The 15,997-nt window shown below is 43.6% G+C and overlaps 1 protein-coding gene across 12 annotated transcripts in view; it reads left to right on the forward strand.

The window, feature by feature from the left end:
* Positions 1 to 15,997, forward strand: part of CCDC149 (coiled-coil domain containing 149) — a 114,340-nt gene that overhangs the window by 92,182 nt on the left and 6,161 nt on the right. For 11 of the 12 annotated variants that reach the window (XR_014069225.1, XR_014069279.1, XR_014069296.1 and 8 more), the window contains 2 exons: positions 5,928 to 6,004; positions 13,016 to 13,132. Coding sequence is in view for 9 of the 12 variants with exons in the window: in XM_081543365.1 (XP_081399491.1) it covers positions 5,928 to 6,004; positions 13,016 to 13,132 (194 nt within the window). In the remaining 3 variants the exon portion in view is untranslated. Of the gene's footprint in view, positions 1 to 5,927; positions 6,005 to 7,362; positions 7,396 to 13,015; positions 13,133 to 15,997 lie in introns of all 12 variants that reach the window. The other variant, XM_081543508.1, reaches the window with a different exon arrangement.

A 15,997-nucleotide genomic window follows, 5' to 3' on the forward strand; every position in this document is an offset into this window, starting at 1 on the left:
TCATTTATAAGAGTGAAAAAGAGTGGAAACAACCAGAATATTTTTAAATTGGAGAATGATAGCGTGTGTACGTGCTAAGTTGCTTCAGTCGTGTCCAACTCTTTGTGACCCTGTGGACCTTAGCCCGCCAGGCTCCTCTGTCCATGGAATTTTCCAGGCAAGGATACTGGAGTGGACTGCCATGCCCTCCTCCAGGGGATCTTCCAGACCCAAGGATCGAACCTGCATTTCCTGTGGCTCCTGCATTGCAGGTGAATTCTTTACTGCTAGGCCACCAGGGAAGCCCTGGAGAATGGTTATGATTATAGTAAATGCATAAGGCAGAATATTACACAGCCCCTTAAAGTGTGACTTGAAGAATATTTAACATGTTCTGCCCACCATTCTAATACCTAGGTTTGACAAACTTCCACATCACTTGGGTTTCAGCTGTCCCAGGGCCAGAATGTTTGTCCATTTTGGTCATTGTTCTCTCCAGTACGTTGGACAGTGCTAGGCCCACAGTGGGTGCTTGTAATTATTTGATGATGAATGGATGATTGACTGGTCTAACCCTTTATTCCTCTTCCCTTAATATTCATGTGCAAATAGGCATTAATCTTCATGGTTTTCATGTATGCATTAATTTACTCAATATATATTTCCTGAATGCTTGCCAGAGCCTTTCTGTGTTCATCTCCTACCTGCTCCCTCTGCTTGCTCCTCACCAGACCATTCATTATCTTGTCCTTAGGAAGATCCTCCCATGAACCCTCTATCCTCAGACCCCTGCCCACCTCCTCTGCTGTTTACCTGGGCACACTACCTGCCGGTGCTGATCACAATACAAGCCTCCACCGAAAAGCCCTGTTGAGTCCCACCGCCTGCTAAACTCAGTGTTCCCAAGCTGCTGGCTGACACTCCCACCTCTTGTAATGGACTGATTTCCTAATACATGCCCACCATAATACCCCACTGCAGCCACGCACATCTCCAGGTTTCGTGGACCCTAGCTTTCTATTGAGAAAGATAGATGTTTTCATTTTGCTGGCTTTGTTTCTTTAATGCACCTTTTTGTTTTTAACTGTTATTTAATCATTTTGAACCATCTGATTCACATTTTAAAAGGTTAAACAACAATATGTCTCCAAACCAATGTCTCTCAGCCACCCAATCCACCTTCCTGGAAGAAACCACCGTTCCTCATTTCTTATGTATCCTCTCCAAGGATACATATATAAGCAAATATATAATGCATTTATATAGACACACATAAATATTCATATATATTTTATACATATAGATTTTATTTTTTCTTTCTCTCTTTATTTTTTTTACAAATGGTAGCTAGTATTCATCAAAAAAAGTTTTTTCACTGTCTTCCACCTTGCTTTTTTCTCATAACAATAGATCTTGAAGATTGCCTCATATCAGTACATAAAGTACCTAATGTGCCATTTTTAATACTTCGAGGGTCTTAAGTTTCATACTTTCAATAAATGTTTTATTTGGGGGTATGCAAAAAAACAAATTATATAACAGATGGAATGGGGGCTTAGAATAAAACGTGAATTTGGTCTGCCTGCTTTTATCCCCCTTGATTTAGCCTTTTGTAACTAAAATGTAAAAATGGCTTTGTTGGGGTGGAGCATTAGAAGTAGGAATGAATGCAGGTGTTCTGTTCTGTAAGAGTGTGCGCCCCCTACTGGTTTTCCACTGCCTGGCACTTACCCCTTCTACCCCTTGCCCATCCCCATCCTCCTCCCCCTTAACGCTAAGAAGGCCCAATGGGAGCCATCTTGAAAAACTGATGAATAAACCTAGGACTTTATAATTTGAGAGAATATTCAATTAATAAGCATTTTGCTTGAGGTACTTGTTGGGAGTTTGCAGCTGTCCAGCTATTATTAAAGAAGGGATAGGGTTCGTGTGCCTTATAAACAGGTTAATGATGAAGAGGCAAATATTAAGAGCATGCCTCATGGAACACCACCTTCAGTTCTCCAGCCCTTTCCAATGAGCCCTCCCTCTGCCAGTGGTGGGGTGGTGGCAGCAGTGGTTTATACACGAGGACATCCTGGCCTTTCACCACCCTCTGTGCTTTACCTAACACCTTTCACTGCTCTCTCCCTTTCCTGGCCAATGGTAAGTAGCCTGGAAGTTCAAAATCTTGGAAGCAGCAGGAGCTGTCCTGGATCAGAGCAAAGATTCAAAAGAAGATCTCCTGGGGTGAAGGTGGGGGGCGAAGTTATCTGCAGTTTGTGCAGGGCCACTGCCAACTCTTCCTCTTTAAAGGATCAGGCTCCCCCTGAGACCCTCACTCAGGATTCCTGCTTCCCACGTTGTCCAGAGAGAAAGGATAGAGGCAAAGTGGTGGCTAGTTCCTGAGTTAGCTCTGTCTTTTGCAGATCCCCTGTGAGCTTCCCTGGTGGCTCAGAGATGGTAAAGAATCTGCCCGCAATGTAGGAGACCTGAGTTCAATCCCTGGGTCGGGAAGATCCCCTGGAGAAGGGAATGGCTCCCCACTCCAGTATTCTTGCCTGAAGAATTCCATGGACAGAGGAGCCTGGCAGACTACAGTCCATGGGGTCACAAAGAGTTGGACACGACTGAGTGACTAACATACACATGGTGTTTTACTATCAGAAACCACTACTGAAAATCCTATCTTGAAGCCCAGTGTCTTGAAGTTTTTTCTAGACTACTAGGTAGACACATGCTAAAATTTTCCCTATTCTAAAACAAGCCACAGCTAAATAAAAACTTTATTTTAAACACACACCCCCATCTTACAAAGAAAAAAAATCCTCTCTCAAGCCTGTTTATGCCTCAAGCTACTGCCCTGACTGTCTCCTTGTATTTCCCTGTCACTTGGATTCTGGATTTCACCCCTTCCTCTGTCTTGTAACAGCTCTTTCAAGGGTCGGGCACATCTTCTCAGTGGCCTTTTTCATCCTGTGTGACCACTTTCTCAAATAAGATGATACAGACTATGCCACCTGACCTGGAACCCTCTCTCCCTTCCCCATGTGGCCCTGGCCCTCCTATTCCCTCTCCACCTGTGTTTCTCTGGTCCTTTCTTGCTTTACACAGGTGGTGCTGTGGTCCCCAGTTTTTCTGACTTCTCTCTTTCTGTTGGAGAGTAGACCTGCCCCCAGCATACACTCTCATCCTTGTACTCCTGGATCTTCCTGTCTCCCAGAGGTATCCATCTGTCTCTTCAGGTATCCCAAAGTCATCTCCTCCTCTACCTCCTTATTATGGCTCTGTTCCTTTGGCTTCCTACATCCCCACTGGCTCCTTTGGGATATAGCTTCTCATCTTTGTCCCTTACAGCTTCAATAATTGTTGAATTGGTTGAACTTCACTGAACGGACCCTGTTTTTACTTCTACTGTCTCCATCTGTGTGTCCTGCCAGCTATGAAGACTCTGATAAGACTCTCCTCTCCCTGGCTGTGTTACATCACATTCAGTGGACCACCTGCTGTATCTGTTCAGTGTGAAGCCAACTAGAAGACCATCTGTCATTTGAAGCATCTTGGATTATATTTTGCAGGTCCAGCTGTGGCTGCATCTGTACTTCAGTTATGCATGGTTTTAAAGAGAACTTGCTTTAGGCATGTGAATGCTGGTTTTCTAGTGTCATTAGGTTGTTGGTTAAGAACATGCACTTGGGAGGCAAAGGCTAATCTACCTGAGGCATAGGTTAAAAATCCATACTCATCACCAGCTGAGTCCAGCATGTGGTTTTGGTTACACTGACTAATTTCTATGCTTCTGTTTTCTAATGGGAGTAGAGGGTTCTGGGTGAGAACACTGGGGGTTGGGAAAAGACATAGATTTGAGATGAACTGTGTGTCTTTAGACAAACTGCTTAACCTCTCTGTTTGTTAGGTCCACATGTATAAAAGGAGGATAAAAATACAGTCTATACTGCAGAGTTTTGTCAGGTCAGAGAAGAAAGTGTAGTTTTGGTAGATTTTGGCATGCACTCTGACTCAGACCTGCGATTCAGGAAAGATTAATTGCTGTTTGTGTTAACCATAGAATGGTTGTTATTGTTATTGATGGTGGTGTTGTTGCCATTACTACTACCACAACTTCCTCTGGGTCCATTTTACTACCCCCAGCCCAGCATCAGATGCCTGTGTCAGGCTAAAGAAAAAAGCAGTCAGCACCGACAAACTAAGGCAAGGTCTCTGAGAGTAGATTGATCCAGACACCAGCAAATTCACATCAGCACATTTCTAGGAGATGAGGCTGAGTTATCCAAGAACATCAGAAAAAATACAACCTAATGTCTCTTCACCACGCCTTTGAGCGTTGCCCTGACGGCATCTTTCATTGTACACAGAAGAGTTAAGCCTTATCTTTTGTTTCCAAGAAGCAGCCACGTACAGATGATCTGATCATTCTAAGAAGCAGGCATCAGCTCGAACACCAATGTGATTGCATCTCAAACCCATCAGCTGGTGAAAAGGGAGCTCGGATCAGAAAGTCTGAGCAAAATATTGAAAGCGAGATTACGAAGAAAGGTGTTTATTGGGGGGTCAGAGACATGAAAGCCGAATAGACCCAACAAATGGAGTGAAAATTGAAAGTAATTGATAAAGACTATGCAGAATTTAAGACTTAAGGAAAAGAAGAAAAGAAAAAAGCTCTAAGTACCTAGATGAACAAAACCACATAGAGTCACATCAAAGAGTTTTCTGTGAACTCAAAGGGAATATTAATTAAAAGTCTACAAGTCAATTCAGGTAAAATAAGGATGCATTCAAAGCAATATACATATGTGCAGATATATACATATTCAGATCTTGGTATGTATGTGGGTGTGTGCAGCTATGTCTGGAATATAAAGAAGTATAGAAGAACAATTCTGGCATTCTGGTTTCTCCTGCTAAAAGAATTTGAATCATTGCTATTAAGGTGATTTCCACATCATTTTAGCACAGCAGTGCCAAGAAAATCCCCCCAAGATAGATAAAGACTGGTTTTTCAGTTTCCAGGCCGATGAAAAGTGATTGAAGTTTCAGATGACTATCACATCATTTCCCAACTATATTTAATTTTGTATAGAGTGAAGGAGGGGAAATATGTGGCCACATTTAGGTCTCTTCATGCATAGAGACAAAGTTTGGCTTCCAAGTAAACAGAGTAATCTGTTAAAATACACATTCAAGATCTTATACATCATAGTGAATCAAAATAGTCATCTTGGAAAGCAGTGTGATTATTTTAGTGATTCTATAATTTCTGAAAGTTTTTCAAATGCCTATTTTTAAATTCCAGAGATCATTACAAGCTATGAAAAAAGCATTTATTTAATGAAATATATTTATTGAGCACCTACTATCTACCAGGCATGCTAGATATCAAGGATATGGCCATTCGTAAGCCATAGATTAGGTCTAAGAAGGTAGATGTTATTTTATTGACTCGAAGTAACATCACCAAGCATGTTCTTTCATCTTATTTGTTAGACTTGGTTGCTTCTAAAACTCAGATCTTCCCTCAAAGAATCAAGTTGTGATACTTGTAAGAGTATTCAAAATTAAGTGTCATCTTTAGCCATGAGGAATTCCCAAATAGAAATGAGGTAAGATGCCTGGGTAATGGTAGAATCATTGTTTGGCTTCCCAGCTACCTTTGTGGGAGAAGATTCACTTGAATGGCAACACTGTAGTAAGGTTTAAATCATTTTAAATCATTCACTTTATATTTTCATATGTACTTTCAGTAGAGTCTGTATGTTTAGCATGTGGGTGTGTGCTCACACACACACACACACACACACACACTGTTTTTAGCATGTGTCTTAAGTCTCAAAACATTTTCTCTCTACTAGAGCATCAACAGCCTTCCCAGACAGCCTGCTCACAACCCTGAGAGCTGATGAGACAGATGCTCACTTATCTGTCTTTTGCCATTTTCTCCCCTTTTCCAGGATCCTAGGGAATCGGGTGGCTGAACTGGAGAAAAAATTAAGAACGCTGGAAGTTTCTGGTTTGTGGAGTCTCCCAGGTAAGCAGAACTTTATGAAAATTTCCTTTTTTGAAAATTTGCAGAGCAGACTTTACCTTTTTAATGTTCTTTTATTTGAAGATTATTGCTGAGATGTCTACAAGTGCTTGAAACTTAAAAGCCATCATTTTAGAGGAAATCAGAAAAAAATTAATAAATATACTAAGTGAACTATGAAGTTTGCTAATCTAAATTCTGAAATTGTCATTGTATATGTCTGTATGTATGTTATTTTAACTTTTGTGACTATGGTAAATTGCTTCATTTTTTCCCTGTAGGTGTCTTATTGAGATGTGTTCAGTTTAATCATCACCCCTAAAAAGGAATATAAGAACTCACAAAAATTTATTCTATTTAATCGTCCGTTTTAAAAATGAATATACAAACTTACAAAGACGTGTTCAATTTAATCATCAGTCTTAAACTTGAATATAAGAACCAACAATTGTTCTAACCCAAATGCGCTTTAGAACCTTCTTCCCTCTTCCCCCATTCCATTTGCTACATAGCTTGAAAATAAAAATTTCTGCTGTAGATTTTTTTTTTCCGCAGTGGTGCAGGGTGTGAAGAAACTGATGTTTCACATTAATTAGCTATATTTATCCCATTTGTCTTGGTAAAATACCCCCCTTCATGAGACCCCCGTCAGCTTTCTTCTTTCTCTTTACATTCTCCAGAAACTTGTATTTATCATTTTCTACCACCTCCTCTTTCCCTGGAAGCAACTTTGTACATATATTTTTAGTTACTTAACCTTTCTGCACAAACCCTTCTCTACCCTTGAATCATATCCGTTGCTTCCTTATAATGTATGAGAAATGAACATTGCCACAGGGACATGGACAAAACCACATGTTTTCTTAATGTAAATCTGAATAGCCGCCTTAGGTTGCCTGGAAGTGAATTTCATAAATTGCAATTTTTAGTAGAGATTCCTTGAACTTGATGTCAAAAGACCTAACAGACCTAATTAGTGCCAAGTGCCATCCTGGGGATTTGAATGATCCATTTTGCACAAGAACCTTTTGATGCAGTTAAAACCTTATCTCCTTTGAAGGCCTTTCTTTTATTGCATTGAATTTCAACACAGTCGGGCAAATTTATCGTTTATTTGTGCAGTCGGATTGCTATTTCTGTGCATGTTCTAGCGTTTGGATTTTTTTTCTCTCCAAATGACTTAGTGAGATTTCACAATGTTTTATTTCTACAACTTATGTAAGAAGATGGAAGTCGAATAAATGAAAGAATGCTGAGAATTTCCTATCTCTGCTGTTGTTTGGTCTAGATTAGAATGGCCATTATGCAATAACAATTGTTTCTTTCCTTTTTTTTTTTTTTTTTTCTCCTGCTGCCTGAAGGCCTGAGCTACAATGTTTCCATAGGATTTGGGAGTATGTTCTTTCTGAAATATCTGTGTTTGTGGCTAATAGCAGTGCATTAATATCATCCCTGCATGTAAATAAATAGAAATGCATTCTCTTTGTATCCTTGCACTTTTCTGATTAGAATAGTCAATTGAAATAGAGAATTCAATTAGCACAAAGCAAATATTAAATGGTAGCATTTGCTTGGAGGGCAGTGACTGAATGAATTTTATGCCCCAGCCCTGTCTGTTCTAATCTCTGGCCTCCACATGGGTACAAAGTGGGAGGACAGAAAAAAACAATGGCAATTCCCCCGATATGACACAGTTTATGTGACTGTGATAGCACTGCCCTGCTGCAGTAATAAAGGATGTTACAATGAGGCATCACCTCATGATCATTTTCAAACCATGGTGGGGGGAGAGGGGCCTCTTTCCATGCAAATCAGACCAGTCCCTTTTATCCGCTCATCTCATCGTTGTATGGTCTCCATTTAAGCTCTAATAGCAGAGCAAGAGGAAGTATGTTATTTTTTTTCTTCTCCTCTTCCTCTTCTTCCTTCCTCCACTTCCTTTTTCTCTTCTTCTTCCACTTTTCTCTTCTTCCCTTCCTCTTTCTAAGTAAGGGAATATTTACTATTTCAGCCAAGTAGAGGGAATTGAGACCTAGTGGTTTCAGAGAATTGCTAGCTCTCAGTAATTTACCAGTCTTGAAAGGATCTGTGTCTCCTCTAACAGATCAATCCATAACATGTTGATACTTTCTGAGTATCAACTTTGTGAATTCAGTCCTGTACCCTTGCCCCCTCCAAGAATCAACATTCCCACTGCTGCTGCTGCTAAACTGCTTCAGTCGTGTCCGACTCTGTGCGACCGCATAGACGGCAGCCCACCAGGCTCCTCCGTCCCTGGGATTCTCCAGGCAAGAATACTGGAGTGGGTTGCCATTTCCTTCTCCAATGCATGCATGCATGCTAAATCACTTCAGTCATGTCCGACTCTGTGTGACCCTATGGACAGCAGCCCCCCAGGCTCTGCTGTCCACGGGATTCTCTAGGCAAGAATACTGGAGTGGGTAGGAAAGTGCGATGAATATGCATCATACAGTGAAAGGAAAACACAAAATGATACATAAGTGTCAATGAAGTGATAAAGATGTTAGTGTGTGAGGGAATAATGTGACAAGTCACTGAATGCTGGACCTGGAATGACAGTTGAGAGCAAAAAGTTCAAGGATGACAAATACTTGGTATATATTACACAGCATCATTTCCATGCCAGTGGCAGACATGGCTAATCAATCACATCGCCCTTCCTTGCTAATCTCACATGTGGCCCTTAAAACAATCATTCACATTGGCTTTCCAGGAAGCTACCTCCTGGTCAGAGTTGACATGTGAGAGAAAACCTTCTTCCCTTTTATGAACTAGTCTGATCCCTCATTTTAAGGACACAGAAATTTCCAAAAGAAAATAGAAATTCAAGAAGTTGGGTGATACATAAGGCCAGGTGTTCAGATCTTCATTTCAGTGTCCACCTGCACAGGGAAAGTACAGTTCAGGAAAGAGAGACATGGAAGGTGGGGGGCTGGTGGGTGGGAGAGTGAGGGAGGGTAGGGAGTGTAGATCAAATCAGCTGGGGACTGGTTCTCAAAGCAAGCTGAATTGGAGAAGAAAGATTCAGAAGCTGAAACGATCTCTCCCAAGACTCTAAAGGATGGTGGTGAAGAAGCCCACCTCTCATGACTGTAAGGCAGAATTTCTCTTGGCCTTGGAGCATGCTCTGACTTCTCTTTGACTCTCTTCTCCCTCCCTCCTCACTCTCTCAGCCAACAATATACAGCTCTTGGTGGTGTTAGATAGAGTTGGGGCAAATGTGTGATCTTGCCGGGAAGCAGGCAAGCCTGACAGATGTCACCGCCTGTGTGGAGAAATCTTCTGGAAAGCAGCGAGTCCTCCAGACTGTTTAACGGGTCCCTGAGAGGTGGGGGAGACACAGGGCTCTGTAGAGAAAGCCAGAGGGTGGGCTGGTTGGCCTTGCTCTTCAGGAAGGAATGACCGTCCACTCTCCCCAGCCCCCTGTCAGCCTCCTTCTCCCAGTGGTTTGCTGGCATCTGCAGGTGAGAATGATGCTTGGAGGGGGGGAGGAGGCAGGCGCTGAAAGCTTTCCTGGATGTGCTCATGCTCCGAAAAGAAACACTGAAAGCCAGAAAAAAGTCTGGCAAGAACAGAGCCTGGCTCTTTGAGTTTTTTATTTGAATTCTCTATTTTCCACTCTCAACATCAGTCTGAGGAGGAAAATGTGCATTCTGAAAGTAACTGGCACATTTTGGAGAAGGGAAGGAGTGCTGTGTGTTACAGGGAATCAGGAGAGCTTCTGGAAACCCAAACACCAGTTGAACAGAAGGGCCTGTGTGACCTCGTTGATTGTGGTTTGAATCTAGTTCATGGATCGTCCTCACCCCATTCCCCAGTCCCAAGGACCAAAATGGAGCTAGGAGACAGGAGACCATCAGATTAGAGTTCAGTATAGTCAACACAGAGAGACTCTGGGCTTAGAAACAACAGAATTAAGAGCCTTCTAAGGAGGGTCTTTGAATTCTTCAAATGTTTTGCAAAAACCAAATCTTGACATTTTACCATCAGATAAGGAAGTAATCTTTGCTGATGGGGATTTCAGAAGCTGTTTATCTTCTCCTCCAACCCCTACTTTGATTAGATACGGATTAATTTATGGACAAATGATGGTTTCTGTTTCCCTTGTCTGCATGCCTGTTGCTCAGATTCTTGCAGAAGTTCAGGGCTTCCAAGGTGGCTCAGTGGTAAAGAATCTACCTGCCAATATAGGAGATGCAAGAGATGCAGGTTTGATTCTTGGGCTGAGAAGACCCCTTGGAGGAGGCATGGCAACTCACTCCAGTATTCTTGCCTGGAGAATTCCATGGACAGAAAAGCCTGGTAGGCTACAGTCTGTGGGGTCACAAAGAATCAGACATGACTGACCACACCCACACACATACACCCCATCATTTTTGAGGAGCCATTGTGGAGTGGATAATTCACTGTGGTTGAAAAGGGCCAGGGAGACATTCTGCCCTAGAGGATTCCTCACAATAGGAAGGCGCGAGGCTCTCCCTCCCACTGCCTTACTCACTCGGCTGCAGCCAGCTCCCAGCTCCACCCATATTCTGATTCCTCGACCACAGGGCAGAGTGGACTTGGAAGGCTTGTTGGGGCACAGAGGATAGAGTGTGCCTCTGCTGCCAGCATATCTGCTGGAAAGACGGAACAGGAATTGCTATTCTGCCCCTAACTTAGGACAGTGACTGTTGCCTTGTTGAAGAGAAACGAAAGAAGCCCACCTGAGACATCTGGTATGTCTTCATAACAACCATTATTTCCTCATGGTGTTTCTAGATTGTAGCTTTGCAACACAAGGGGAGACCTGACTGGGTTGACTTCATCCTGTTGTTCAGTTGCTCAGCTGTGTCCGACTCTTTGCAACCCTGTGGACTGCAGCACACCAGGCTTCCCTGTCTGTCACCAACTCCCGGAGTTTACTCAAACTCATGTCCATCGAGTGGGTGATGCCATCCAACCATCTCATCCTCTGTCGTCCCCTTCTCCTCCTGCCTTCAATCTTTCCCAGCATCAGGGTCTTTTTCAATGAGTCAGTTCTTCGTATCAGGAGACCAAAGTATTGGAGTTTCAACTTCAGCATCAATCCTTCCAATGAATCTTCAGAACTGATTTCCTTTAGGATTGACTGGTTGGATTTCCTTGCAGTCCAAGGGACTCTCAAGAGTCTTCTCCAACACCACAGTTCAAAAGCATCAGTTCTTCGGCACTCAGCTTTCTTTATAGTCCAACTCTCACATCCATACATGACTACTGGAAAAACCATAGCTTTGACTGGACGGACCTTTATTGGTAAAATGATGTCTGTGCATTTTAATACACTCTCTAGGTTTGTCATAGCTTCATCCTGAGAGCCTCTTAAAATATCCAAAGCTTCAGTTCAGTGGTTCTCCTTGGGAAACCTCTCCAGATTGTGGTCCTAAAGATTCTGGATTTCTTTCAACTTGAAACAATATCTGTATTTGTGGAGAACTTCAGGGTCAGCTCCTATCAGATTCCTCTTCTTCTGGGATGACTCTCATGAAGCAGAAACCTGAGAGTGATGGCTGCTAATAACAAGCTCCATCTGCCTGAGGCAGCTGCAGGCATCCATGCCCACCAAGTAAACATCAGGATTCCCAAGAATGCATCAACCATTTATTCACAGTTATCAGCTGTTTATGAAGCTGTTTATGAAGCTGCCATATACCAAACTCTCTACTAGTCTTGGAAATCAAGTTAATAAGATTACATGCGTGGCCAACAGGGAGGGTGGTATTATAAACAAGTTAAGGGCTCAGAAGTACAGGCCAAGATTCGCCTCGTTCTCCAAGGCAGTGGACATCTTGACCCAAATACCATTCTGTGCTCCACCAAACCTGAGTAGAATCATAGAACTTTAGAGCCTCTGATTTGAGCCCCAGAGACACTCGGTGACTTGGCTTCAGGTAAGGTTTCATTCAAAGTCAGCTGAGGCTGGAGCATGGGCTGGGCCATGGCCCTGGGGTTCACTGTTGGCCTGGTGGTACCCACCAAGAAAATCTTCGGGGTTCGTGGGCAGGAGTTGGAGGTCAAATCCTCCCTCACCTGACCGCTGGGGCAGCATCACCTGCTGTGCACGTGTTTTGTGTCCATGTGTCTATGCTCATCAAGCTCACATTTCAAAGCCACACCTCCCTGCTCCTCACCTTCATACCTTGCCATGGCCTCAAAAATAGAGTTGTAATGGTTTTCCTTTCCTCTTTCTCTTCACTTCAGGCTTTCTCTGCCCACTTAGGGAGCTCATATGAATTGATAAAAGGGTTTGGCTGGGATGTGTCTTTATATCCTAAATAGAGTCTTGCTGTGATCATTTGGGGAACCTGATACTACCTGCCTTACGACATATTTATGATTCAATTTAAACGACCAAATCTAATTAAATCAGACCCAGTGTGTATGGCAGTTCTACCTGTACCATAAAACAGTTACTTCAATGTGTGAAATTTCTTGAGTGCTGACGAAATGCCTAAGTGTTTTACGTGAATCAGTTCATTTTTATCACCACCGCCCCCTGAGGTGGCTGCTATTATTCTTCCTCACTTTACAGATGAGGGCTCTGAGGCTCAGAGAGGCTCAGTGACTTGTCCGAGGTCACCCAGCTAGCAAGTGATGGGCTCCAGGACACAAGCACTACGGCACGGCTCCAGAGCCTGCATTCAGAGCGCTCTGCTACTCTTGTTAGTATTGCTGTTTTCTCACCCAGATGAAAGCCACTCAGTTTCAGACAGATACAGCATGCTACCCTTTACTGGTGGCATTTGTGGGCATCTGTGTTCTGAGCAGACTTCAGGACTCATAGGCAGCTGGCTCTGGAACCCTCTGCCCTGCCTTCACTGTGGAGACGGTAGGCTGGCCCTTCTCTCCCATGGCACTGTCTATGATTGAAGAAGGAGCCTTGCTCACCCAAAGAGCCAGTCCCTTGGGTGGGGTGAGTGTTGCTACCACTCCAGTGGTGACGTAATATGTCCATGTTCCTCTTCTCTGTGACAGGGGGCAAAGACACCATACTGTTCAGTGACCCCGCTCTTCCCACCATGCAGAGGTCAAGATCCCCACTGCTCAAGTTCGTGGAGCAGCCCCCTGAAAACAAAGCAAGTCCCAAGGACGGTAAGCAAGCCCTTGATTTCTTGACTCTTTCCTGGCCTGTGCCTGGTACAGGGGATTAGTGGACACCAGTCCTTCACCTTTCTGCAGCATCTGCAAGCACTTTTGGGTCATCCCTCGTGCTTCCTCTTATTTGGAGCTTCCAGCAGAACATTGGTTCCTGCACTCTCAGCATAGTAGAAAGAGGCTAAGAGTGAGGGTGCAGGATTTAAGCAACCTGGGTTCATATTCCAGCCTCACATCACACTGGTAGTGAGAACTTGGGACTGGGAACTTCAGCTTCAGTTTCCTTCCCTATAAGACAGTGAGATGAGACACTGCCAACCTCAGGGAAGTCTTGACACTTTGCCTGACATGTGGTAAGTAGTCTGGGAATCAGTTGAATGAAGGAAAAATCTTCCTTACCAGCACACTTTCTGGAGGCAGTGTGTTTTAAAGGAGATCAAGGGCCCGTTTAAGGTGCCAGATGAAGCCACAAGGTGAGAACCAGATCTCTTCCCAGGTGGTAGTCTTGTTTCTCTAGCTAAACTATCCTTCACATCTTTCTGAGTTTTGCTCAGCTTCTTCCTTCACCCCCAATGTGGTTGCCAGCTTCCAAGATGGCCCCAAATGATCCCCACTTCCTGGCATTCATGCCCTTGTATAGTTCTCTCCCACATTGGTCTATGTGACTGATGGATTACAACAGAAGTGATAGTACATGACTTCTGAGGTCAAGTTATAAAAGGCACATGGTCTGCCTTGTGCTCTCTGACTTGGATCACTCACCGTAGAGAAAGCTGGCTGCCATGTCACAAAGATTCTTCAGCATCCCCACATGTTCTTCGTGTGGCCTGGAACTGAGGCCTCCAGCCATCAGCCCTGTGAGTGCACCATCTTGGAAGCAGATTCTCTAGTCCCAGTCAAACCTTCAGATGACAACAGCCCTTGTTAAGGTTTTGATGACAACCACATTAGAGACCATTAGCAAGAACCACCCAGATAAACTGCTATAGGCTCCCAAGTCTTAAGCTGCTAAGTTTCAAGGTAATTTGTTATATAGCATTAGATAACTAATACACCCAGCACACGGGTATCAAGGTTCTTTCCTGTGTTTCTACAATTTCCTCTACATGTTCTTTTGCTGAGAGTCATGCTTTCAACCATCACCTCTACCAAAATATATTTGAAATATTTTTTCCCAGTGGGTCTCATTTACAGAGTCACTGTCCTATCTTTCCCAAAGCACAGCCTGTCCCACCAACATACTCTATGGACTTCTCATGTGTGACATCACAGCCCTTCCTGCTTCCTCTCCTTCTTGTCACTTAACTCTCCAGCAACCCTCAGAGTCATCATCAACCACTCTGCACTTTCCTTCTCCATCCATATCTGGTCTGTTTCTACTGTTTCTTCAGAGTTTCTTGCATCTCCATTCCTACCACCTCTGGCTTGGTGTGGGCCCTCCTGACCTCCTGGGCAAGGCCTCTATTTTGGTTTTCCTGCCTCCCAGAATCTCCTTACTCCCTTCCCATCTTCATCCTGCTTCTATAGGATAAAGCTTCTGGAGCATGTTTTCCATCATAGTTGTACTGTGCTCAGAAAATCTCAAGTGGCTCCTCAACTGTCTATTATTAACTGTTATGTAACAAAGCACCCCCAAACTTAGAACTTAAAGCCACAGCTGTGTATTATTTATCCTGAGTCTGTGGATCAGATGAGTGGTTCTGCTTATCTGACCTGGGTTCAGCAAGGCTCAGTCACTCCTGCTTTTGCACAGCTGTGTTTTGAAGCCCATTCTGATCACTCATTCTAGTGCATGAAATCATAAGAGGAGAAGCCAAGACAGATCTGGGATTTCAACAGAGAGGTCCTCCAAGCACAAGCAGAGAGAATTCCTGGAGAAAGCCCGTGACTTGGGTGGTTTCCACGGTGGCTGGGAGACAAAGCTGGGACTTTCTACCTTTGACTTTTCAGCCAGCAGCATGTGGCTGTTTGCAAGGCTGGCCCCTAACACACCATAGCCCACTGTGCCATCTGGGACATGTCTTGGCGAGTGGTCATCCCATGCCAGCATCCAGTGTCCCCGTGGACATCTAAAGCCCTCTGTCTGCTGTGGGCTCGCTGAGACCCCAGGCCTGCTAACCTGACATGGAGTCTGAGCCTGGCTTGATTTTCACGAGGGTGGCATAAGGGATGGTCTGATTCAAAATGATAGCTTCCAGAGTCCCATCATTAGCTTTCATTGTTCCAGCTCCATCCTTTGCCAGCACGCATGGCAACAAGGAAGCATTTATGTAGCTGCTGTCAGTGTCTGGGGTGGCCTCATCACCGCTGTATCTCTGATTAATTCCAACTGAAAGCAGCTCACACTCAGGAGGACAAAGCCCATCAGAGACCAGTTAACAAAAGAAGATGAATGTGCCCTTTGGGCCAGTGTTTGGGGAGGGGGACATGTTTTTAGGAGACTTGCAATCTTTTCCACAAAGAGCTACTGTTTTTCATCTTTTAGTGAAAAAGTTTTTTCTGTCCGCACTATTTGTGTCCTAATGCATTTTTATCAGTTGATTGCCTCATCATTATTGATATGTATGTTGTTATTAATAAGTATTAATGATACTAATTCTGTTTGCTACAGCAGCACAGATTAATTACTATTTGGGGGTAATACTATTTTCCAATTCTGAGCTAATTCAGAAATCTTTCTTCTATGGAAATGGGCATGCCATGTGTCTGTTCTCAAAGGAAAAATAAAACTCCCACAGCTTAAGATCAACATTCCAGAATCACAGAGTTAAGGAAGATTTCGTTCCCACAGCGAATAACCAGAGGCCCTCATTATTAGCTCAAGCATTGTGGTATTTTCAGTAACTTTTCTTAGTCTTCTGA

Source organism: Giraffa tippelskirchi, chromosome 1 (genome assembly GCF_054371585.1).
Source record: "Giraffa tippelskirchi isolate mGirTip1 chromosome 1, T2T-mGirTip1v1.2.pri, whole genome shotgun sequence".
Classification (NCBI taxonomy): domain Eukaryota; kingdom Metazoa; phylum Chordata; class Mammalia; order Artiodactyla; family Giraffidae; genus Giraffa; species Giraffa tippelskirchi.